This window comes from Lineus longissimus, chromosome 3, assembly GCF_910592395.1.
Source record: "Lineus longissimus chromosome 3, tnLinLong1.2, whole genome shotgun sequence".
NCBI lineage: Eukaryota > Metazoa > Nemertea > Pilidiophora > Heteronemertea > Lineidae > Lineus > Lineus longissimus.
Genome location: NC_088310.1, coordinates 26,543,512 through 26,567,744, shown reverse-complemented (window position 1 = coordinate 26,567,744; position 24,233 = coordinate 26,543,512). Strand labels below are relative to the sequence as shown.

Genomic DNA, 24,233 nt, shown 5'->3' with positions numbered 1-24,233 from the left:
ATGATCTTCAACATGCCAATATGTGATGTGATGTGTCATGAATGAGTGATTGACATCCATCACCTTCCGGTGGGAATAAGTGGTTGTGACATGCTAGTCTGGTTGGTCCCACTCATCAGTAGGATGGTGTCTGGAACAACTGTGAATGACAAGGTTAAATGTCCTCTTCCTGACTCAACCAAATCTTCAATATTTGAAATATTTCAATCAGTTACATGTACATGTACATCTACCAACAGCCTGGTTGTGATTCAGGCATCTTCGTATCATCAGGGGGTTCTCAATATACTCTGGCTCTCATATGACAACTGTAATGATTGGTCATATTTTCTTGTAAGGTATCCACAGCTCAGGACAGCACCGCTATGGTTGCATTGTTGAAGAGGACAGAAACTTTCCAACTGTTACCCGTGAATGAACTTTAAAAAAAAAAAGATGGGGGAAAAAACAACAAAGAACTGTATGTAATTGAATTAAATAGAGATATTTATCATTCATACATGCATTGACCACATCATCATGTATAAAATTATAAAGCATTTTGGACAGATTTTGAAGAATAAATGACAGTAATTGTATTATGCAACACCCTTCGTGAAGCAGATAGGCCAAGCATGACAGGAATGAGCCTCACCTGAATTTACATACATACATGTATGATATTTCATCTATGTATAAGTTCATTTGTGACTACAATAGTACTTCCTTTACATGTAAATACATTTTACACCAGACTGATATGTATATTTGACCACAGTCCCTTTCCCTTATTTCTTGATAGAAAATCTGTAAACACAATCATGGAGATATTTCTTCCCGGGTCTCAGAAGACAGTCAGGAAAGTTTGGCTAAAAGAAAAAGAAAGAGTTGTTAAAATCAAATAATGACGACCAATTCAACTACCTTAGACTTTAAGTGGCATTCTGGCTATGGCAGTTCCTTGTGAAATAAGGAGTAAGATAGATATGTTACAACGTGGACTCCATATCTTTCAATCAGAAGTCCCAACACAAAAGTTTAGAGAGCTGAGGAAGCTCACCTGGTTTATTGCATCAGGAAAATTCTGCTGTTCCAAGCAGAATCCAGCATGTTTTTTATAGACGGACCCATCCTTCCCTTTGCAGTCTAAGTAGTTGCCTGAATAGAGGTGGACACTCGGTTGATTGGTAGAAACTTCTAACACACGCCCAGATGCTGGATCCTCAACTCTGAAAAATATTATTGTCAGAGATAAAAAACTAGGGTAATCAGGCCCAAACTTTCCATGATATTTAAAGCCTGAAAGGTAAGATTAAGTAGAATGACAGAAGAGAAAACCTGATTAACTATAAGGACAATTTCGATTCCTAATCAATCACTTCCTTTGACCTGTGAATCAGGGCACCTCTCAATAGCATGGTTTACTGACAGCGCTCAGCAGCCCAATGGTGTCCCTTATAGAAAAGTTCAACATATTGTGCATCGCAGGTGTTTGAGAACCTTACCTGGCAAATGTTGAGGATAATGAGGGGTCATTGATGCGGTACGAGTGATCGTAGCCTATATCACCAGGCACCTCATTGATATGTTTCCCCATTGATGATGGCTGGCGGAAATCATATACGCTGCCAGAGACTGGTGCCATTTCACCTGTAAATCAGTACAAAATGATATGGAGTGGTGATCCAATCACAATAAGGCAGCCTTCAAGACCAAAGGGATGGACAACGACTTCAATCACCCTGGTCCTACGTACTCAATGGGGCCAGCCGGACATTTGACATGAACTTGTTGAGGGGAACAAACAATGACTGATAAAACCAGAACACCCCAACAAAAGATCTTTGGGCACTGTCTGAAAGAGTGTGTAAGACCAGTGTGTTTTATTGAAGGATTTTTGTACTCAGCCTACCAACAACAATCATCCTCTCACATAACTTTCAGTCACACAACAAGAAGACAATGGCACAATACATACAACATGGTAGTACATGTATGTTACATACCCAATGGAATTCCAGTACCATCTTTTGGCGTAAACTTATCGCAGTATAGTGTTAGCAAGTGGTCATAGACATTGCCATGGTCCTGAATGAAGGAAGGAGAAAGCAGTTTCAAAAAAATGAACGTCTATCAGCATTTTGCCTTTTCTTCGATTGTGTACGGACATTTGTGAACACAACACCAGTGATCTAAGGCTTTATTTTCCACTTGGTTAGTATTCTTCTCATCCAGTGAGCTCCGCGGCCTTTTACTCTGCACTTACAAAGAATATGCCAAGAGTAAACTCAAAAGCTTCCAGCAGGCTGTTTTCTTTACTGTCACAGCACCACTGCAGTTACAAGTACAAGGAGGATCATACAACAGACCATGGTATTCAAGGACAATTGTTTTTTATTGTGATGATTGTGTACTTACATGGCCAGCCAAATTGAAGTAAGTATGTTGTGTCATGTTGACAGGACATGTCTTTGTTGTCTCGGCAGTCATGTGGATATTAAACTCATTGTCATCAGTCAGCTCATACCTTATGTGGACCGTCAGAGCACCGGGGTAATTCTCCTCCATATCTGGACTAGTGTAAGACAAGATTAAACATGTGTCGTGAACTTCTGCTTCCCAGACTTTCTGAAAGGAGAAGTTCCACTGTTACAAGGAGTCAAGGCTCTACATCTCATTCAAAGGATGATGGCTTATAGAGATAAGGTTGAGAAGACTTGCTCAATGACACTAACTTGACTAAGACGAAAAACAGTGATCCCTCCGCGAGTTGAAACCCATGACCTACTGATTATGAGCCAGACAGTCTAACCACTATGCCACCAGTCTCCCTATGAGAACACTAAGTTGACCTTTTCCAATCATTCTTTTCAACGCTGACCTTGTTAAAACCACATAATCCTCCGTGCAAATGGTTTGGCCCATTGTTCACATTGAGTTGATGGGTTTCCCCGTCGATCGTAAATTTGCCCTTACAGATCCGATTGGCACAACGTCCAACAACACTATTCAAGTAGAACTGATCATCCTCATATTCTGAAAAGATTATAAATTATATGCTGAGATGAGAAAATGGAACCCAATTACGATTGACAGATAAATTCTTGTTGAACACATTCCTCCCTGAGTGCAATGGTGGTAAAAACCGTACATGTGCATTTAATAAAGTGTTACATGTATGAACAATGTGATATCTTCTGGGTAAAATCTTGTCCCAACCAAGAACCATTGACAACAGAGGCATAGGCTACCGTACCTTCAATTGTGTTGTATCCAAGAGCGATGTCCTTAAATTTGCCATTTCGATCAGGGACATTAATTGATGTGATATAGCAACCAAAATTGATTATTTCCACAGTCACATTATTCAAGTTGCTGAACTTAAATCTGAAAAAGTACCAAAAGCATATTTACAACTAAATATCGGAACAATTTCTACTCAAATGGAAGGAAGCAAGTGACAGATACCAAAACCTAAACTCCCCACAGTTTCTCATCGTTTAATCTGTCTATTTATTTATAACTGCTGTGATATGCTTAAAGTAAAAAACCTCATACTTTAATCACAGGAACCCAGCAGTATTGAGTATATCATGGCTGAAATTTTTTGAAACACCCTATACAACAACAGTCAACAGTGTATTCGCACACACAACATACAAACAGATTCGGGAAAGATTGAGGTAATTGGTGCATATATTCATTCTGCCGGCTTGTCAGTATTTGTGCGACACGCCAACATAGAGAGCATCCTACCGACTTATTTCTTTTCCATCTCGGGTTTTCCCAAAATGACCCTGTTCGATTTTATTAGGCATTTTATTGGAAAAAGATTCATCAAAACACAGAAAGTTTATCCGGCAATTAAAACGTCTCCAGGTGCTTTACTTCGTATATGATTACACGTACAACGTACACAGCTAGATTACCTGACGGCCAGGCTAGTTCGTTAAACGGAAGTAACCAATATGGCTGATGCTGTGCATATCGAGACGGTCGGTGAAGAAAATCAGGGTAATCTGGCGTCATCCTACCATATTTTCAAAATGAATTCCCTTTTATCAATACTTCATGAACCAATCTTTGTTAAGAATGTTTTATTTGTCAAGTATATGTGATAGTATGGTAACAGTGAGCAACCTATTTGGACTGTACAATATAGTACATTGTTATATTGTCCTGTACATTTTCTACACCCATGATTTGTTGTGTACTAATGTGGTAGTGCATGACGTGATGAGTGTCCTGTGCTGTTGATATATCAGGGCCGGCTACATCATGTGGTTGCGATAACATTACATAGACCCCTATACACCTAGTTCGTTTTGGATTTCTACGTTACCTGGTCTTCTGTTCAGCCCCTTGTTAGGGCTTATTTTTAGCAGACAGCCTTTTATGCCATAATAAAGTCACAATCTCACATTCCCATCCCGTTATGGGACTGTTATCGCAATTAGCCTAACAATAATGTTATTTAAGTTAATGTTCAATTAAACTCATTCATCAAACTGTTTCAGGACCAACTGATGGGGTATCGAGTGATGGAGTGAACGAGCCAATGGAGGTCTCGACAGAAGCCACTGTTCAAGATCTACCGGTAGCTGATTCAGTAAACATGGAACAACCAACGGTAACTGAGATTGTTACCAAGCAGAAGAGCCCTGAGTACATAGAGCTGAGCTCACTAGGTGCAGGAGACACCGAAACTATTGCCATACATGAACAACAGGAGACAGTTCCTGTAAATGTTGAACCAGTTGAAGAGAAAATGCAGGACATTAAACCCATGCAGGAGTCCGATGACAAGTCAGCTGATGGGCCAGATTCCCCTGGTAACCCTCCTTTGCCACTTGAGCCTTCAGAACCTGAATCGGGTGATAATGTTGATACCCCTGCGTCCCCAGGGTTCACCCCGCTTTCCCCAGGACCAGAACAGAACATGAACAGGGCAGAAATGACAGGAAGTGATAATGACGATTCAAACTTATCAAATGTCATCGTGAAAGATGAAGTCGAGGAATTGGCCACACCTGCCTCTCCAACAGAGGAGGAATCTGTGGGTGTTGCAGATCGTGTCGTCGCTCATATTGAGCAGGAAATAGCCAAGAAGCGAGATGCCGAAAGTAGTCATGGGAGTCAGAGTGGTGCGGCTACACCTGAGGATGAGCATGCAGAAAAACGACCACGGTCGCCTGAGCACCGTGAGAAAAAGAAGAAGAGGAGGAAGGAGCGTGTCGAAGAGGATGAACGGACAGTCGAATTGGAGAAATATTGGAAAGCTGTAAAGAATAATCCGGCTGACTTTACGGGGTGGACGTATCTGCTGCAGTATGTGGAGCAGGAGGTGAGTACAATGAAATATTGCGTTATCACTCAGCTTTGGCTAGAAGATAATCCACCTTGCCGTGAGTCGCATTCACAAGGCGATTCATAGTGTATGGTATGAGAAAAAAGAGAATCAAAGGCACATGGTCGCTGTCTTGAGACTATATGTGACTACCTTCCTCATTTTGAGGGATATTATTGTTGAGTAATATGTGTTTTTCTAATCTTTCAGAACAAAATGACCTGGGCAAGGGAAGCGTTTGATGCTTTCTTCAAGCAGTATCCCTACTGCTATGGTTATTGGAAAAAATATGCCGACATGGAAAAGCGTCAAGGCAACAGTAACATGGAGGTAGCTGCTGAGGTAAGGCAACTGTGATAAATTGCTGATACTTTCCTTATTTATGGAGACATTCCTTCCAGCTTTCTACAATACAGGCCTCTTAATTCATAAAATAATGCAGTTTGCAGTTCGTTCTGGGCTCATCTTTGGAAAATTGAACATAACTTTCGGAACTCTTTGCAATCTGCATTGTTTTATGATGAATTTTGAGGCGGTGTTGTCCGATTTCCATCCAATCGCTGAGAAGTGTGTCCCGTTTGCCCGTCTTCTGTCCGAGTTTAATCCCTGAGGAGATACCCCGTTTATCTCCTCCAAAGGGACCTTGGACTCGTGTTGTTTTCAGGCACAACCTTGTAAAATACCTCATGAATTGCATTTGTTTTTCTCACAGGGTTCCTGAGATTAATTGGAGCTAGTCCTCTAACGATCAACCTGTACTGGCTGTAGTACCACACGGAAGATTGAATCCTAGTCCGGGTGTTGGCCATCCAATCTTGTGTCGATTTTTCAATTTTTATCCGTTTATGTGAATCTCATATTAATTTTATGTGTAGCCAATTTCATTTCCTTTTCGGTGCATGGATATGATATGTCTTTGCCCAGCCCGTCACGGGGTGGTCGGGACGTGTCTCCAAGTTTCTGGACAGTACGTTAATGTGGATTTCTCATGTCATGCTACCCTGAGCAAGGGTCAGCACAACATGTTTCTAATCGTGGTCCTGGACAGTCGTTTTCTTATTGCACACCCAATTTACAAATTCTTCAGAGGATCATATCACAATGGCAGGTAAAAGGTAAATTCTGATGCGAATTCCAGGATTATAGATTTCCAGTTTTTGATTTGATTTTGTTGACACCGGGCAGTTTCAGTTCCAAATTTTTCCGGTCGACAGCAGTTTGTTCAACCTCTGGGGGACTCTGCTGTTGCGATAACCAAATTTGTGTGTAATCTTTGGGAACGTTCTTATTTTGCAGGTGTACGAACGAGGACTTCGCGCGATTCCACTCAGCGTCGACCTGTGGATACACTACATCCACTTTGCTCTCAGTGTGTGGGAAGACGATGAAAAGAGAATACGAGAGTAAGTTAGTAAAAATCTGTTTGGAGGTCCATTTTGTATAGCGTAATTTATTCACAGATATTATTTTTGAAAATGAATATCATGCTGCAAATGTGTCCATCCTTTGGCAGCAGTGAAAATCTATTGCTGCAAACATTTCCTGTTCTACAGTATGTACCGGTATCTTCATATAAACCAAAGGGAGGCTACTGTCCTGTCCTCTCTTGACCCCCATAGCTAAAATGCACCCTCGGCTGCACTATTGATAGAATTTTTCTAACGTTTGTTGCGATTCTTCTCTTCTCATTCCAGTCTTTATGACCGTGCCCTATCTGCATCCGGAATGGACTTCAGATCTGATAAACTGTGGGAACAATACATCAACTGGGAGAAGGATTATGATCTCAAGAAAGTTACAGCCATCTACGATCGTGCATTTACTATTCCAACGTTGTTATACAGTCAGCATTTTGATAAGTAGGTGTCATTTCTTTGAGGTTGGCATAGTTTGAAATGAGTATCATCTTCCTGCGAGGCACTGAGATGACAAAGGAGAACAAAATTTTTCTTTGTATCCAGTGAAAGAGACTGAGTTTGAAGAAAAAATATTCTTTTGTGTTGATTTCTGATTTAAGGGTCAAAATATTAAAATCATTATTTCAGTTTCAAAATCTTCGTCAAGAAGCATCATCCAAAGGACATCCTTGATCTCGATGAATTCCTGAAGCTACGCCAAGAGGTTGTTGAGGCCAGTGCGTTGACATCAGACAAAGTGGATGAGCTGGAAGGACCACCTGGTGGTGACCCGGACGATGATGCCCCCCCTGGAATGGAACCCCAAGCTAAAAAAACACCAGTAAGTTAGGTTTTGAAGTCACATAGACTGGGCTTGAGAAGAAGCTGAAGCCAGGCCACTTTTATCAATTTTCAGTTCGTTCAAAGATATTCTTTTGTTTTAGCTATATTTTGTCTCGAGAGATCTTGACACAGATATGTTAACCTATTTTTGATGATTTCCAGAATGATGACGAGGAGACGTTAGCATTACGGGAAAAGATAATCAATGGGCGAGAGGCTATCTACCTTGAAAATGAAGTAGAAGTAGGCAAAAGATGGGCTCTGGAGGAAGGGGTAAGTGGGCATGTCTTTGAACGTCTCCTGCATTGGAATCAGAAAACACCTTTTGGTGTGGGTGTTGTGACATCAGGGCTGGCTAGGCTGCAGTGAAGAAGTGGTCTAGATTTTGGTTGAACTCCCAACCTGGCATGAATTTTCATTATGGACATTGGTGGTGAACCCTATCCGGACCAGCGATCGTTGCAGTATCTCTCGGAATCTTCATTGGTGACAAAACTCTGGTCTGATAAAGGATTCTGACCTTATACAATTTCTTTTTCAGATTCGTCGTCCGTATTTCCATGTGAAGCCACTTGAGCGGGCCCAGTTGAAGAACTGGAGAGAGTACCTGGACTTTGAGATGGAAAATGGAACACATGAACGTGTGGTTGTTCTGTTTGAGAGATGTATGATCGCTTGTGCCCTATATGAAGATTTCTGGATGAAGGTATGATAATGATGTCTTGAGCGTGGTTTTGACCTTGTTAAAACATTTTGACTCGCAATCCAGTGGGTGTTGTATGGGTTTCAACCCTGGTCACTTCACCTTTTCAATTGTGTACTCAATGTCCTTGTCATTTCAGTATGCCCGATATCTGGAAAAGCACAGCATTGATGGAGTCCGTAACGTCTTCAGAAGAGCTTGTACAATCCACCTGCCAAAGAAACCAAACATTCACTTGGCTTGGGCTGCATTTGAGGAAAGAAATGGTAAGGATTGAGATGGAATTACAGTGGAACCTCTGTTAGCGGACAACTCTCTATTAAGGACAACCTCTCTATTAAGGACACTAGTTTTGGTCCCAAATTGGTTGTTTCCATTCAATTTGACCTCTCTAATCAGGACACCTCTCTATTAAGCACTTATCAGTCCCGAGGGTGTCCTTAATAGAGAGGTTCTACTGTAATCGCTTTTGGCTCCTGACAAGTTACTGCAACAAAACACTCGTTAAGGGCACCCATGGGGCTGACAAGTGCTCTGCTTAAGAGGAAAGTGTCTTGATAAGAGAGGTCACTTGTCTTGTGTTTTCATTTCTCATGTCTGTGAGCATGTTACCAGGGTGCTGTTCATGATACTACTCAGTGATTGTCTTTACAGGAAATACTGAAGAAGCCTGGGAAATCCTTCAGGGGATTGAGTCCAATTTGCCAGGCCTGGTGATGCTGTCAATTCGGCGGATAGGTTTCGAGCGTCGCCAAGGCAACCATTCCGAAGCTGAGCATCTATTCCAGGAGTATATTCAAAACGCCAAGTCCACCAGTATCTCAACATTTTTTGCCACAAAGTATGCTCGATATGCATTTAGGGTAAGGAGCTTCAAGGTTTTGTTTCATGACTTACTACCTTGTCGGCTGTTACATGGGGTTGGGACGTTTAACGTTGGACTCGCCTATATTGGGTGGATGAAAATTAAAAAGAACCACCAAGTTGACATGAGGGTGTACCCAAATTCATGTTGTTGAAAGCCCAGCTTCTGGTCTCCATGACTGCCCAAAATGACTGCTAGTTCATCTAAATGTACTTATATTTCAGGTGATGAAAGACAAAGAGAAGGCACAACGGATATTGATGCAAGCTATTGAGAAAGACAAGGTTGGTGCATATTCTTTGTAGAATACTTGAGATTAGGCAAACACTGTTTATTCCCTGTCCCTAATTGTCTCAGGTACGGCATACATTGTACTTTAGAAAACATTTCCGGTTGTAAGTTAAAACTTGATATTTTTGCTTGTATTTCAGATGAACATCAAGCTGTACCTACAGTTGCTGGATTTTGAATACCAGTCTCCTGACCCTGGTGACGAGGAGATACTGCGTATCTTTGACATGGTCCTACTCAACGATGACTTCCCCTTGGAGCAGAAGATAGCCTTCTCGAGGAGGAGAGTGGAGTACCTGGAAGAGTTTGGCTGCAAGGTTGGCAGGTAGGGTGAAATATGTAGCAGTTCAATTCATCCTTCTTATAAGTGCATATTTCACTGCCGCTGGTGTTTAGCTGATATGAAAGCATTTCCAATTAGTTTTGAAATACCCTGCCCAACAAAGAATCTGTGCCCTTCTCCTTTGGAGTATAGCCTGGTATACTTGTACACAGTGAGATATAGCAGGGAATAAGGATGCTACTTTTCTATTTTAGTCTTGTGGAGGTGAATGAGGAGCACCAGAAGATGGTTAAAGATCACAAAGTCGAAGAGAAGAAGACGACTAAAGGTGGGGAGAGGGACTTGAATCAAGTGAACACACAGCAGCATCATACCGGGAGGAAGAGAGGGTAGGTTTTCATCCCACATTATTTATTTGGCCCTGTAGACAGATAATTCATGAAATTGGACTCTTGAAGTAGGGGCACGTTGTTTATTGTATGTTACGATAGGTTTCTCAATCTGCGGTCTTTTTTTCCAGGGCTGACGATGATGTAAGTTCGTCGCGCAAGAGAGGGCGTGGTGGCGCTCATGATGGATCCGCCAATGGTGGCGACTCACAACAGTACAATTATGGCAACTGGGAAGGTTATAATGCCGTAAGTGTTGACCTAAATGTGACCTATGCTGGTGGAAACAACCTACATTGTATTGACTGCCTCTTTCAATTTTGTATGGAAGAAACTAGTGCCGAGTTAGAATTACAAATGTCAGGCAAATTCACTGGAAGTCGAACCTTATCTGTCATCTTAGAAAATTTCATTAACACCTTCAGCGCCGAACCACGTAGATCGACGTGGCCCAAATCACCATTCTTTGAGCTGGTTATCGGAGTCTCATGGACTTCATGAAAGAACTACACCATCGCCATCTTCAGGGGAAGGTAGGCACTGAAGTCTTTTCAGTTCCTCCCTTGCCCTGAAGATGGCGATGGCGTAGTTCTTTCGTGAAGTCCATGAGACTCCAGTTCCTCCCTTGCCCTGAAGATGGCGATGGCGTAGTTCTTTCATGAAGTCCATGAGACTCCGATAACCAGCTCCAAGGGGAGGGGGGATTTGGGCCACATAGATCTACGTGGTTCGGCGCTGAAGGTGTTAATCTGTAAGAAAATATGAAGCGTGGTAGTATTAAAGTAACTAACGGTACTGTTTATTGTTTGTTTCAGGGTACTGGTTCGAATCAAAACTACAACTATCAGCAAGGCTATCAACAGTATCAACAATACCAGCAGTACCAAAACTGACCACACTGAGGTGCATAAGGCATATGCCAGAGACTTGACTCAAGTATTTTCATTTATCCAAGAGACACAAAGTGTGTCATGTATTCTTTCATATACTGCCTTTGTGTTCTGCCTCCTTCACTTGTCTCTCGAATCCAAATGGAACTTGACCTAAATTCAAACTTGCGTTTGTGACAAATTGTCTGCTCGACACTTGAGCAGTTCTCGACATTTGAGAGCCATCGCAGAATCTAGATGCCTCGAATTCGACCAATTGATGTAAAAACTAGTGTATTTTGTGGTATAGCTCAACTGGCAGAGGATAACGTTCAAAACCTATCAAGATAATTGGATTTTTCTGTATTTCTTGTATTTGAGGTTCTATGATCTGCCCGTATCTTCCACTAGATGGTTTTGTTGTCAATGTGCTTTTTGTTCAAGAGTTCATGTATTCATAAATAAAAATAGTTGAATTGTGTCTTCCTGGATTTGTGATCAAGTTAAGAGTTGTGATCAGCCAAATTTCAAAGCTGTTTAAAACATTCAATCTTCTGTTCCCCAAGTTTGATGATTATGTAGCTAAAAACCACCTGATCATTTGACAAGAGGCTTTACAAAATAGGTCCCAATCAATTTTTTCCAAATCATCCATTTGTAAGTTATTTTTTACAGTTTTATTGGTCCTTTAGAGTAGAAATCGTGATATAGGTAATTCAGAAAATATTCAGATTCATTACGGTTAACAGCAGAAGGGTCAAATGTTTTGCAAGATGGTGACTGAAATAGTGACAATGATTCATACAAATTTGGCACCGTTGTATTCTTGGTACACTGCGCCCTCCACTTTCGAGATTTGTCCTGTTCATGAATAGTGAAGGTCACCGTATATTGTACTAGACCTACATGTAAATGATTGGTGTAATTTTGTGAAATAAAGCTATGATGAAAAATATATCTTCTTGTGTGCTTTTTCTGTCAGAATTGCATTGCGTGTCTGGATCAGCCCTCTGCCCAAAAGCTGAGGAATGTTACCATTGTAAGCCATGTTAATAACTGAGCCTTTCGGCGCACCTTTGCTGTCTGTGACAGTGATAATTGATCAATTAGTTGTGCCAATGAATTTCAACAACACATCATTAATGAATAAACAAACAAACTGATTTTTTCTGTAAAACAATAACTCAATGATTTATTTGACTCTACATTCTGAAACATTTTCAATTGTCGCAGAAAAGTTTCCAAAAAGAAGTTCTATTCATATGTTTTCTCTCAATATTCTGTTACTTCCTTGTGTTTCAACTTGGGAGTGAACCAACCATCAAATATACCTCCTCTACTTGTCTCAGGTAATAGTGACAAGAATTTCTGAAACTTTTTCACTCCTCCTAAATGTTCTCCTAAGTATCCCGGATCAAAGTCAGTAACTTTCTGCCACTCTCTTCTGGCTTTTTCAATCTTTTCAGCCTCCTCTAACTCTCGATCTGACTGTTCTGGACTATAATCCACACCACTGATGAACAAGTTTGGCATTTCTTCCTCGAGTTGAGAGCACACTAATTGTTTATAAGCTACGTTTGGCATATCTGTTACATTCAACTTTCGAAGGTTTCTGAAATTTGAAGAATGACAAGCATTAGAATCGTATTACTACTACTGATGGGAGCACGCATTTGAACAGGAGTCTTGCCTGAAACGTTGCATCATAGAAATAACAATTTGATTGAATGATTGATATAATTAGACGCTTTATTCTTCTGTGCTTGTTTGCTGTATCTTATTCTCTTTTCTAGAGACTCGTCCTGCCTTTCTGAGATATATCATTTATTGAAATTACTTACGTTAAATGATGCAGTGTAGCAATGCCCCTCTCTGTTATGTTAGGGCATGCACTAATGTCGAGATGTAGAAGTGATTCCTTCAATACGTGCAATCTTGATAAGCACCAATCGTCAACAAAAAGGCAGCCAATGAGACTTAAATATTTGATGCGTTTGAGTCGCACTGAAAAGGAAAAGAAGTCAAGTTAGAAAATACATTATTTTCTCTCTTCCAATATGAATAAAAATGGCCAACTTTATGCCTGAGGGCAGCTTTAATACCATTCGGTCAAAGACATGGTGATGAACTCCACCCAGGGATTTCTAGTCTCTATTCTAATTTGAGCATAAGTGTATAATTCAGAAATTACTTACATAAATTATCAAATCCTTCAAAAACTATGTGAACGCCTGATAAGTCAATAGCTTCTACGTGAATTCCGGGTGTTTTTGTGTTTGGCAAGAATGGCACTAAGCCATCCTTTGGATCTTTAGTAAACCATCGGTCGTTTCCTTCAAACTTGACTGTTCCACCCCGAGGACATACAAAGTGGGCTGCAGCCAGTTCAGGGCCAAGTAATTGCAAGCGCTTGGAATTATATCTGAAAAAAAAATTCTCAATCAATCTGGGTTGACTCTCAAGTCTCATAATACAAGAAAACAATCAATCAATCAATGAATCTATAAAAGAACACAATGGAAAGGCTAGCTTTCCAACATTTACATGTAAAGCTTACCTTTGATCAACAACAAGCAGCTGTTGTTTCTTGTTCCGGGCCCAATTTCTTATTGTCTCTGGTTCAAAGTCAAATCTTGTCTGCAGCTTGGTGATGAAATCCCTGTGTCTCCCAAGGCTACTACGCTGTGGGACCATTGGATCCAAAGGTGATGTATCATCTTCATCTTCTTCAGAAAACCTAAAATATCGCAACTGCTGCTGACATATTCCCCCAGAGCTGCATTTGGACCACGCATGCTTCAAGAGTGGTCTCTGTAAAATCAGAAATAAACATCTTTATATGCCTTCGGCCTTGTAATGTATGTAGCCTAAGATAAGTTATCTCACTAAAGTTGTCAATGGTCATGGGTTTCTGAATTTAAACTTGGTTAGATAGTTGGAGTCAAATTTCAGAAATACTTCTGATACAAAGATTTAATGTGTAAAGTTAAGAAATTGATGAACAGGAAAGTAAGAAAAAGAGAAGTTTGACGGCACCTGAAACACATTTTTCAACATCTTTTCTTGAATGTCGCTTATGTTTTGAACAATGAAAAGAGAAATAAGCAAATATGGACGTAAAAAACATTTTAAAGCAAAGCGATGTAACAATTAAGAAATTAAAATTATACAGAATTAACTGCTCAGTTTATATCAAATTACACTCCTTTTTGGGATCTCGAAGTTGCGAGAGCAGTCTCGCCGGCGCAGAAAGGTCACAGAGGTGAAGGCCATTTACGTGGCAGAAGAATTTTTGCCAAGTTTGGAATTGTTTCTCGCTTCAAATTGCCGATTTTTACCAAAACTAAATAATATGGGGCTGTGTAAATGCCCCAAAAAGAAAGTGACGCATCTCTTTTGTTTTGAACATCGTGTGAATGTTTGTGAACGTTGCTTGGTTGCAAACCATCCGAAGGTAAACTTTTACTTTGAACTGATCCTGTCTATTCATCATGTTTGACATACATCGAAATGCACTGTCTGTGCACAGGCCGACATACAAATAACAAGTATATCGATGATGTGATGACTAAGCAAAGCTAGCTCTGGACTGCCATCATGGCAGTTGGAGGAAACGATTGGCTTGTTATGTTCGACTTGTAAACAATCTAATGTCGTTAGTGTATGCCTAGTACTGGTGAAGAGTTGAGTGATAGTTGTTTGTTGTTTTGACATACAAGTTGGAAATCACCACGCGACATCCCCACGTGATTTCATGGGTGTGGACGATAACGTGTCTTCGTATATGTTAGTCCTAGTCAAGTGCAGAGTCAAGTGGTGGCTGTTCAGAGCCGAAACAAACCTGGCACGGGGTAGAAAAGTACATTATCTGTTTGATCCATGCAGTCTTACTCTTAGTCTTGTTCGCTGCTGGTTTGTTGTCAATTAAAGTCATGGTTGTGTTGTCTGTGGCTCGCACATGAACCAAGCTAATGCACTTGTGTATAATATGAAAAGCCATTCCTTTTTTCCAGTGCATCGTCCAGTCCTATTTGAGATGGTTGCAAGACAGTGATTATAAACCTGTGTGTCAACTTTGCAGTGGAAGACTTGACAATGAAGAACAAAGTGAATGTGTTCGTTTATTATGTTATGGTAAGTCTACTCAACTGAAGAACACGGTGTTAAAGATGTAATCTCCACGTATAAGTGAGAATCAATCGTTGTCTCTTGTGTCTAGAAGCATCCTCACAGTCATTCATTATCAGCAATAAGTCATCTATCACAGCACTTCTATATGATTCCTGATTCTCTTTACAGATGTGTTCCATTTGGTTTGTTTGAATGCCTATGCCAGACAACTACCTGGCAACACTGCCCCGGCAGGATACCAGTGCCCATCATGCAGAACTGGGATTTTCCCTGCTCCAAATGTTATATCCCCTGTTGCAGAAACATTGAGGACGGTGCTTTCTACCGTTAATTGGGCCAGGGCTGGTCTTGGTTTGCCATTGGTAAGATTTCTTGAACTGCATTAGAGTAGACCACGCACCAATTTGAGCTTTTCACGAAAGTAAAACCTGGTGAAAATCTGCACTGAAATTGTGTTAAAAAGCTAAAAATAAACAAAGTGTGAAACTTATTTTGAGTATAATCTATCATATGTCACAGAAATTTCGGTCGAGAGGATTTTTTCTCTCTTAGAGATGTGCCTGAATGTTGAATTTCTGATGTAGCAATCAATGAGTAAATGTTTGATGAAATAGTGGTTTGTCTTGCAGATAGAGGAAGCTGCAATCCCTGAATCTGTCCCTGAACCTCGCCAACAGTCATCGCCCCCAGTCCAGTCATTACAGACCACAAACACATATACGTCAAGTCAAGACACGCCACAGAGACCTGTGATAGCTAACACTGGATCACAGTTACAATCTGCAGGAGCGTCCGCACACTCGCACCACGTTCACGAAACACCTAGTATGTCAGTACAACAGATGCACCATCAAAAGGAGGAATCGAAACCAGTTGAGAGTAAAGTGAACATGGATAATCTGTCGGCGTTTATGGGGACGCTTGGTGGACAACAACATACCGGGAGGAAGAGAGGGTAGGTTTTCATCCCACATTATTTATTTGGCCCTGTAGACAGATAATTCATGAAATTGGACTCTTGAAGTAGGGGCACGTTGTTTATTGTATGTTACGATAGGTTTCTCAATCTGCGGTCTTTTTTTCCAGGGCTGACGATGATGTAAGTTCGTCGCGCAAGAGAGGGCGTGGTGGCGCTCATGATGGATCCGCCAATGGTGGCGACTCACAACAGTACAATTATGGCAACTGGGAAGGTTATAATGCCGTAAGTGTTGACCTAAATGTGACCTATGCTGGTGGAAACAACCTACATTGTATTGACTGCCTCTTTCAATTTTGTATGGAAGAAACTAGTGCCGAGTTAGAATTACAAATGTCAGGCAAATTCACTGGAAGTCGAACCTTATCTGTCATCTTAGAAAATTTCATTAACACCTTCAGCGCCGAACCACGTAGATCGACGTGGCCCAAATCACCATTCTTTGAGCTGGTTATCGGAGTCTCATGGACTTCATGAAAGAACTACACCATCGCCATCTTCAGGGGAAGGTAGGCACTGAAGTCTTTTCAGTTCCTCCCTTGCCCTGAAGATGGCGATGGCGTAGTTCTTTCGTGAAGTCCATGAGACTCCAGTTCCTCCCTTGCCCAGAAGATGGCGATGGCGTAGTTCTTTCATGAAGTCCATGAGACTCCGATAACCAGCTCCAAGGGGAGGGGGGATTTGGGCCACATAGATCTACGTGGTTCGGCGCTGAAGGTGTTAATCTGTAAGAAAATATGAAGCGTGGTAGTATTAAAGTAACTAACGGTACTGTTTATTGTTTGTTTCAGGGTACTGGTTCGAATCAAAACTACAACTATCAGCAAGGCTATCAACAGTATCAACAATACCAGCAGTACCAAAACTGACCACACTGAGGTGCATAAGGCATATGCCAGAGACTTGACTCAAGTATTTTCATTTATCCAAGAGACACAAAGTGTGTCATGTATTCTTTCATATACTGCCTTTGTGTTCTGCCTCCTTCACTTGTCTCTCGAATCCAAATGGAACTTGACCTAAATTCAAACTTGCGTTTGTGACAAATTGTCTGCTCGACACTTGAGCAGTTCTCGACATTTGAGAGCCATCGCAGAATCTAGATGCCTCGAATTCGACCAATTGATGTAAAAACTAGTGTATTTTGTGGTATAGCTCAACTGGCAGAGGATAACGTTCAAAACCTATCAAGATAATTGGATTTTTCTGTATTTCTTGTATTTGAGGTTCTATGATCTGCCCGTATCTTCCACTAGATGGTTTTGTTGTCAATGTGCTTTTTGTTCAAGAGTTCATGTATTCATAAATAAAAATAGTTGAATTGTGTCTTCCTGGATTTGTGATCAAGTTAAGAGTTGTGATCAGCCAAATTTCAAAGCTGTTTAAAACATTCAATCTTCTGTTCCCCAAGTTTGATGATTATGTAGCTAAAAACCACCTGATCATTTGACAAGAGGCTTTACAAAATAGGTCCCAATCAATTTTTTCCAAATCATCCATTTGTAAGTTATTTTTTACAGTTTTATTGGTCCTTTAGAGTAGAAATCGTGATATAGGTAATTCAGAAAATATTCAGATTCATTACGGTTAACAGCAGAAGGGTCAAATGTTTTGCAAGATGGTGACTGAAATAGTGACAATGATTCATACAAATTTGGCACCGTTGTATTCTTGGTACACTGCGCCCTCCACTTTCGAGATTTGTCCTGTTCATGAATAGTGAAGGTCACCGTATATGGTACCAGACCTACATGTAAATGATTGGTGTAATTTTGTGAAATAAAGCTATGATGAAAAATATATCTTCTTGTGTGCTTTTTCTGTCAGAATTGCATTGCGTGTCTGGATCAGCCCTCTGCCCAAAAGCTGAGGAATGTTACCATTGTAAGCTATCTTAATAACTGAGCCTTTCGGCGCACCTTTGCTGTCTGTGACAGTGATAATTGATCCAATTAGTTGTGCCAATGAATTTCAACAACACATCATTAATGAATAAACAAACAAACAAACTGATTTTTTCTGTAAAACAATAACTCAATGATTTATTTGACTCCACATTCTGAAACATTTTCAATTGTCTCAGAAAAGTTTCCAAAAAGAAGTTCTATTCATATGTTTTCTCTCAATATTCTGTTACTTCCTTGTGTTTCAACTTGGGAGTGAACCAACCATCAAATATACCTCCTCTACTTGTCTCAGGTAATAGTGACAAGAATTTCTGAAACTTTTTCACTCCTGCTAAATGTTCTCCTAAGTATCCCGGATCAAAGTCAGTAACTTTCTGCCACTCTCTTCTGGCTTTTTCAATCTTTTCAGCCTCCTCTAACTCTCGATCTGACTGTTCTGGACTATAATCCACACCACTGATGAACAAGTTTGGCATTTCTTCCTCGAGTTGAGAGCACACTAATTGTTTATAAGCTACGTTTGGCATATCTGTTATATTCAATTTTCGAAGATTTCTGAAATTTGAAGAATGACAAGCATTAGAATCGTATTACTACTACTGATGGGAGCACGCATTTGAACAGGAGTCTTGCCTGAAACGTTGCATCATAGAAATAACAATTTGATTGAATGATTGATATAATTAGACGCTTTATTCTTCTGTGCTTGTTTGCTGTATCTTATTCTCTTTTCTAGAGACTCATCCTGCCTTTCTGAGATATATCATTTATTGAAATTACTTACGTTAAATGATGCAGTGTAGCAATGCCCCTCTCTGTTACGTTAGGACATGCACTAATGTCGAGATGTAGAAGCGATTCCTTCAATACGTGCAATCTTGATAAGCACCAATCATCAACAAAAAGGCAGCCACTGAGACTTAAATATTTGATGCGTTTGAGTCGCACTGAAAAGGAAAAGAAGTCAAGTTAGAAAATTCATTATTTTCTCTCTTCCAATATGAATAAAAATGGTCAACTTTATGCCTGAGGGCAGCTTTAGTACCATTCGGTCAAAGACATGGTGATGAACTCCACCCAGGTATTTCTAGTCTCTATTCTAATTTGAGCATAAGTGTATAATTCAGAAATTACTTACATAAATTATCAAATCCTTCAAAAACTATGTGAACGCCTGATAAGTCAATAGCTTCTACATGAATTCCGGGAGTTTTTGTGTTTGGCAAGAATGGCACTAAGCCATCCTTTGGATCTTTAGTAAACCATCGGTCGTTTCCTTCAAACTTGACTGTTCCACCCCGAGGACATACAAAGTGGGCTGCAGCCAGTTCAGGGCCAAGTAATTGCAAGCGCTTGGAATTATATCTGAAAAAAAAATTCTCAATCAATCTGGGTTGACTCTCAAGTCTCATAATACAAGAAAACAATCAATCAATCAATGAACCTATAAAAGAACACAATGGAAAGGCTAACTTTCCACCATTTACATGTAAAGCTTACCTTTGATCAACAACAAGCAGCTGTTGTTTCTTGTTCCGGGCCCAATTTCTTATTGTCTCTGGTTCAAAGTCAAATCTTGTCTGCAGCTTGGTGATGAAATCCCTGTGCCTCCCAAGACTACTACGCTGCGGGACCATTGGATCCAAAGGTGATGTATTATCTTCATCTTCTTCAGAAAACCTAAAATATCGTAACTGCTGCTGACATATTCCCCCAGAGCTGCATTTGGACCACGCATTCTTCAAGAGAGGTCTCTGTAAAATCAGAAATAAACATCTTTATATGCCTTCAGCCTTGTAATGTATGTAGCCTAAGATAAGTTATCTCACTAAAGTTGTCAATGGTCATGGGTTTCTGAATTTAAACTTGGTTAGACAGTTGAAGTCAAATTTCAGAAATGCTTCTGATACAAATATTTAATGTGTAAAGTTAAGAAATTGATGAACAGGAAAGTAAGAAAAAGAGAAGTTTGACGGCACCTGAAACACATTTTTCAACATCTTTTCTTGAATGTCGCTTATGTTTTGAACAATGAAAAGAGAAATAAGCAAATATGGACGTAAAAAACATTTTAAAGCAAAACGATGTAATAATTAAGAAATTAAAATTTACCGAATTACTGCTCAGTTTATATCAAATACGCTCCTTTTTGGGATCTCGAAGTTGCGAGAGCAGTCTCGCCGGCGCAGAAAGGTCACAGAGGTGAAGGCCATTTACGTGGCAGAAGAATTTTTGCCAAGTTTGGAATTGTTTCTCGCTTCAAATTGCCGATTTTTACCAAAACTGAATAATATGGGGCTGTGTAAATGCCCCAAAAAGAAAGTGACGAATCTCTTTTGTTTTGAACATCGTGTGAATGTTTGTGAACATTGCTTGGTTGCAAACCATCCGAAGGTAAACTTTTACTTTGAACTGATCCTGTCTATTCATCATGTTTGACATACATCGAAATGCACTGTCTGTGCACAGGCCGACATACAAATTACAAGTATATCGATGATGTGATGACTAAGCAAAGCTAGCTCTGGACTGCCATCATGGCAGTTGTAGGAAACGATTGGCTTGTTATGTTCGACTTGTAAACAATGTAATGTCGTTAGTGTATGCCTAGTACTGGTGACGAGTTGAGTGATAGTTGTTTGTTGTTTTGACATACAACTTACAAGTTGGAAATCACTACGCGACATCCCCATGTGATTTCATGGGTGTGGACGATAACGTGTCTTCGTATGTGTTAGTCCGAGTCAAGTGCAGAGTCAAGTGGTGGCTGTTCAGAGCCGAAACAAACGTGGCACAAGGAAGAAAAGTACATTATCTGTTTGATCCATGCAGTCTTACTCTTAGTCTTGTTCGCTGCTGGTTTGTTGTCAATTAAAGTCATGGTTGTGTTGTCTGTGGCTCGCACATGAACCAAGCTAATGCACTTGTGTATAATATGAAAAGCCATTCCTTTTTTCCAGTGCATCGTCCAGTCCTATTTGAGATGGTTGCAAGACAGTGATTATAAACCTGTGTGTCAACTTTGCAGTGGAAGACTTGACAATGAAGAACAAAGTGAATGTGTTCGTTTATTATGTTATGGTAAGTCTACTCAACTGAAGAACACGGTGTTAAAGATGTAATCTCCACGTATAAGTGAGAATCAATCGTTGTCTCTTGTGTCTAGAAGCATCCTCACAGTCACTCATTATCAGAAAATTAATCATCTATCACAGCACTTCTATATGATTCCTGATTCTCTTTACAGATGTGTTCCATTTGGTTTGTTTGAATGCCTATGCCAGACAACTACCTGGCAACACTGCCCCGGCAGGATACCAGTGCCCATCATGCAGAACTGGGATTTTCCCGGCTCCAAATGTTATATCCCCTGTTGCAGAAACATTGAGGACGGTGCTTTCTACCGTTAATTGGGCCAGGGCTGGTCTTGGTTTGCCATTGGTAAGATTTCTTGAACTGCATTAGAGTAGACCATGCACCAATTAGAGCTTTTCACGAAAGTAAAACCTGGTGAAAATCTGCATTGAAATTGTGTTAAAAAACTTAAAATATACAAAGTGTGAAACTGTTATTTTTGAGTATAATCTATCATATGTCACAGAAATTTCGGTCAAGAGGATTTTTTCTCTCTTAGAGATGTGCCTGAATGTTGAATTTCTGATGTAGCAATCAATGAGTAAATGTTTGATGAAATAGTGGTTTGTCTTGCAGATTGAGGAAGCTGCAATCCCTGAATCTGTCCCTGAACCTCGCCAACAGTCATCGCCCCCAGTCCAGTCATTACAGACCACAAACACATATACGTCAAGTCAAGACACGCCACAGAGACCTGTGATAGCTAACACTGGATCACAGTTACAATCTGCAGGAGCGTCCGCACACTCACACCACGTTCACGAAACACCTAGTATGTCAGTACAACAGATGCACCATCAAAAGGAGGAATCGAAACCAGTTGAGAGTAAAGTGAACATGGATAATCTGTCGGCGTTTATGGGGACGCTTGGTGGACAACAACCGCCTCCTTATTCGTCAAGTAAGTACACTTTAGGGGTAAACTGGAAAGATTAGTGGCCATTTTATTCAAAAAAGACCTCTAAAGAATGAAATGCATCATCTTCTTTGCCAATCTCATGAGTGTGGTTCTTTTACAGCACCTCGAAAAGTTTATGACACAACTGGAGGACAGGATATCAAAAGCCAGTCTGTTGACCACGATGAGGACAAGTACAAGAGACGACCTGCATTCCATTGGTTTACAGCTTGGTTCAAGTAAGTACCTTTTGTAAAGAATCCGATCTAACAAACCTTCTCTTCAGCATGAGCTAGTAAAGAGTCAGATCTAACAAACCTTCTCTTCAGCATGAGCTAGTGTATACCACTGCTGTTTATTTTTGGAAGTAAGTGTTTAATTTACATTTTCTAGGGCTGTATCGTAGAACCAAGCCGATGTCTCATATAAACTTGGCTGTCATCGTATCAATTGTTGCCTTGTTGGTGACAGGTTTGGTTGCTGATCGCTGTTTTAAGTGTTTCTGTTCTTACAGGTCCAGGCAAACAAAACAGAAGAGAGATCCAAATGCTACAATGAAACGGTTTCTGATTGTGATAGTCATTGGATTGATAGGATTCCTCACAGTCCTGATCATCTTTTCAAGATACGGCCGGGCAGCTGCTGACCAGGATCCGTTCCTCGACCCGATGGCTAACCCAAATATTCGAATCAATCAGAAAATATGAGAGACAACAATGTGACCAAACGTTAACCTGACCCCTGTCCCTCTTTGTGCAGGGAGGTTGTGCTGTTAACATCAAGTCATTCAGGCTCACACCTTTAGCTTTTGACTTGCCATATCATCCAGGTTTCTATAAGGATGACTAGCCTGAAAATGTGCCAAAAACTAGGTCGTGCTTGTAGGATTATATCTCTTAACAATATCTCTTGACAGTGTATGGCTAAGAGGATGGCACATGCCTTTTGGAGAGCAACATAACTTGTGCACACATGTGCAACAAGGACTTTGAAAATGCATTTGCTGTTGTTCCACTTGTTTGGTTACTGGCCTGCATTTTAGGTGACTGACACCTTTTGTGTGTGGGTCAGATGAAGAAGCATGTGTACTTGTGCTGCCAGCTGTGATTAAACTTCATCATGAATGTCAATTAGTGAGTGTCAGTGTTTTAGTTTGCCATTGAATAAAACTGTGGTTGAGATTAGAATGATATCGCAAAGGAATCATTTGAAACGCAAGTACTCGGTAACTTGCCACTAGGTCAATAAACCCAATTGGTGCCTCAACAAAGTAGCACGTGAAAACTTATCCTGCCAATGAAGGAGGATTGTCCCTGGAGAAGAACACCTCTAATAAAGAAGAAGGAAAGTTGTATGATATACCATAGACCAATGCCTTTCACATTTTGTGAGGTGTTTTTGTTTGCTGAGCATTCCTTGTTACCTTGGACTTTGTTAGTTGCCTTTTCTCAAATGTTTTTGCATGGTTGTTTTGGGTCATGTGCAATTGGATGCTCTAACCAGTTATAGGTATTCAATCTCATCATGAGTCTTAGTTGTCTCTGACCTGGAGTCTCTTTTTGCCTCACAACTTGTAAATATTGATGGTACATTGGCAAGCTATTTTTTGTATGGATAAATTGAACAAGATGATATATAGCTAATATATTATGATAGTTTTTGATTGTACATAGTTTCGAGTTCCAGTACTCTTAGTTTATTTTAATTCTGTTCAGTGGGGCAGCATTCAGAAGATGTTCTCAACATGTAAACTGTTTTCAGAAATATGGCAAGAACTAGGGGCACTAAAGGCATGGGCAAGGTGGTGAAATTGGCTAGCTTCAGGTGATCAACGTGCGCTATTAGAGGATTGCTGCGTTCGATTCAGCATTGACTATATTCCTTGGACAAATGTGAATAGTTTTGATGTACTGTGTGATGAGAGACCTCTAGTGATGACTTTGATTACCCTAATGCGGGCTCCCCTACCTGGCTGCTGCCTCTAGATTCCCTTTAACTTTCATCACTGGGCCATTTGGATCGCTGGTTTGTGTCCTGAGCCCCAGCAATCTTTATTTATTTGTGCAAGTTCCCATGGATTCTTTCTGTAGATGTATCAGTGTGTAGTTTCAGGAATGCTTGCACCCTATACTATGTGTGAAATATTGTTGTTACAAGACTACAAATAATGTCATTGTATTTTTAAATTAAAGGATATGATAATCTCTATAATGGCTT

General features: G+C 40.3%; 5 protein-coding genes across 5 annotated transcripts; 2 read left to right on the top strand and 3 right to left on the bottom strand.

Moving 5' to 3' along the window:
• Positions 1–505: 505 nt before the first annotated feature.
• Positions 506–3,849, bottom strand: LOC135485222 (galactose mutarotase-like). Its single transcript, XM_064767048.1, has 8 exons — positions 3,736–3,849; positions 3,236–3,366; positions 2,861–3,015; positions 2,398–2,607; positions 1,986–2,067; positions 1,485–1,629; positions 1,040–1,208; positions 506–848 (listed from the first exon to the last, which is right to left on the bottom strand). Exons 1-8 carry the CDS (start codon positions 3,795–3,797, stop codon positions 768–770), a joined length of 1,035 nt encoding a protein of 344 aa, XP_064623118.1. The 5' UTR covers positions 3,798–3,849; the 3' UTR covers positions 506–767.
• Positions 3,850–3,941: 92 nt separating this feature from the next.
• LOC135484444 (pre-mRNA-processing factor 39-like) lies at positions 3,942–11,921 on the top strand. The gene is made up of 15 exons (XM_064765916.1): positions 3,942–3,993; positions 4,497–5,323; positions 5,537–5,668; positions 6,623–6,729; positions 7,021–7,185; positions 7,372–7,564; positions 7,729–7,839; positions 8,108–8,272; positions 8,409–8,535; positions 8,924–9,132; positions 9,359–9,418; positions 9,566–9,750; positions 9,963–10,097; positions 10,229–10,346; positions 10,913–11,921. The coding sequence occupies exons 1-15, from the start codon at positions 3,948–3,950 to the stop codon at positions 10,988–10,990; spliced, it is 2,658 nt and encodes an 885-aa protein (XP_064621986.1). The 5' UTR covers positions 3,942–3,947; the 3' UTR covers positions 10,991–11,921.
• A 214-nt stretch (positions 11,922–12,135) lies between these two features.
• Positions 12,136–14,034, bottom strand: LOC135485220 (distal membrane-arm assembly complex protein 2-like). Its single transcript, XM_064767043.1, has 5 exons — positions 14,003–14,034; positions 13,524–13,777; positions 13,162–13,388; positions 12,808–12,970; positions 12,136–12,578 (listed from the first exon to the last, which is right to left on the bottom strand). The coding sequence occupies exons 1-5, from the start codon at positions 14,021–14,023 to the stop codon at positions 12,239–12,241; spliced, it is 1,005 nt and encodes a 334-aa protein (XP_064623113.1). The 5' UTR covers positions 14,024–14,034; the 3' UTR covers positions 12,136–12,238.
• A 221-nt stretch (positions 14,035–14,255) lies between these two features.
• Positions 14,256–24,227, top strand: LOC135484881 (uncharacterized). The gene is made up of 12 exons (XM_064766577.1): positions 14,256–14,420; positions 14,980–15,100; positions 15,266–15,459; positions 15,727–16,052; positions 16,184–16,301; positions 16,868–16,939; positions 20,111–20,377; positions 20,944–21,064; positions 21,231–21,424; positions 21,695–22,019; positions 22,138–22,255; positions 22,531–24,227. The coding sequence occupies exons 1-12, from the start codon at positions 14,319–14,321 to the stop codon at positions 22,721–22,723; spliced, it is 2,151 nt and encodes a 716-aa protein (XP_064622647.1). The 5' UTR covers positions 14,256–14,318; the 3' UTR covers positions 22,724–24,227.
• On the bottom strand, positions 18,104–20,004 carry LOC135484443 (distal membrane-arm assembly complex protein 2-like). Its single transcript, XM_064765915.1, has 5 exons — positions 19,963–20,004; positions 19,484–19,737; positions 19,122–19,348; positions 18,768–18,930; positions 18,104–18,538 (listed from the first exon to the last, which is right to left on the bottom strand). The coding sequence occupies exons 1-5, from the start codon at positions 19,981–19,983 to the stop codon at positions 18,199–18,201; spliced, it is 1,005 nt and encodes a 334-aa protein (XP_064621985.1). The 5' UTR covers positions 19,984–20,004; the 3' UTR covers positions 18,104–18,198.
• Positions 24,228–24,233: the final 6 nt, after the last annotated feature.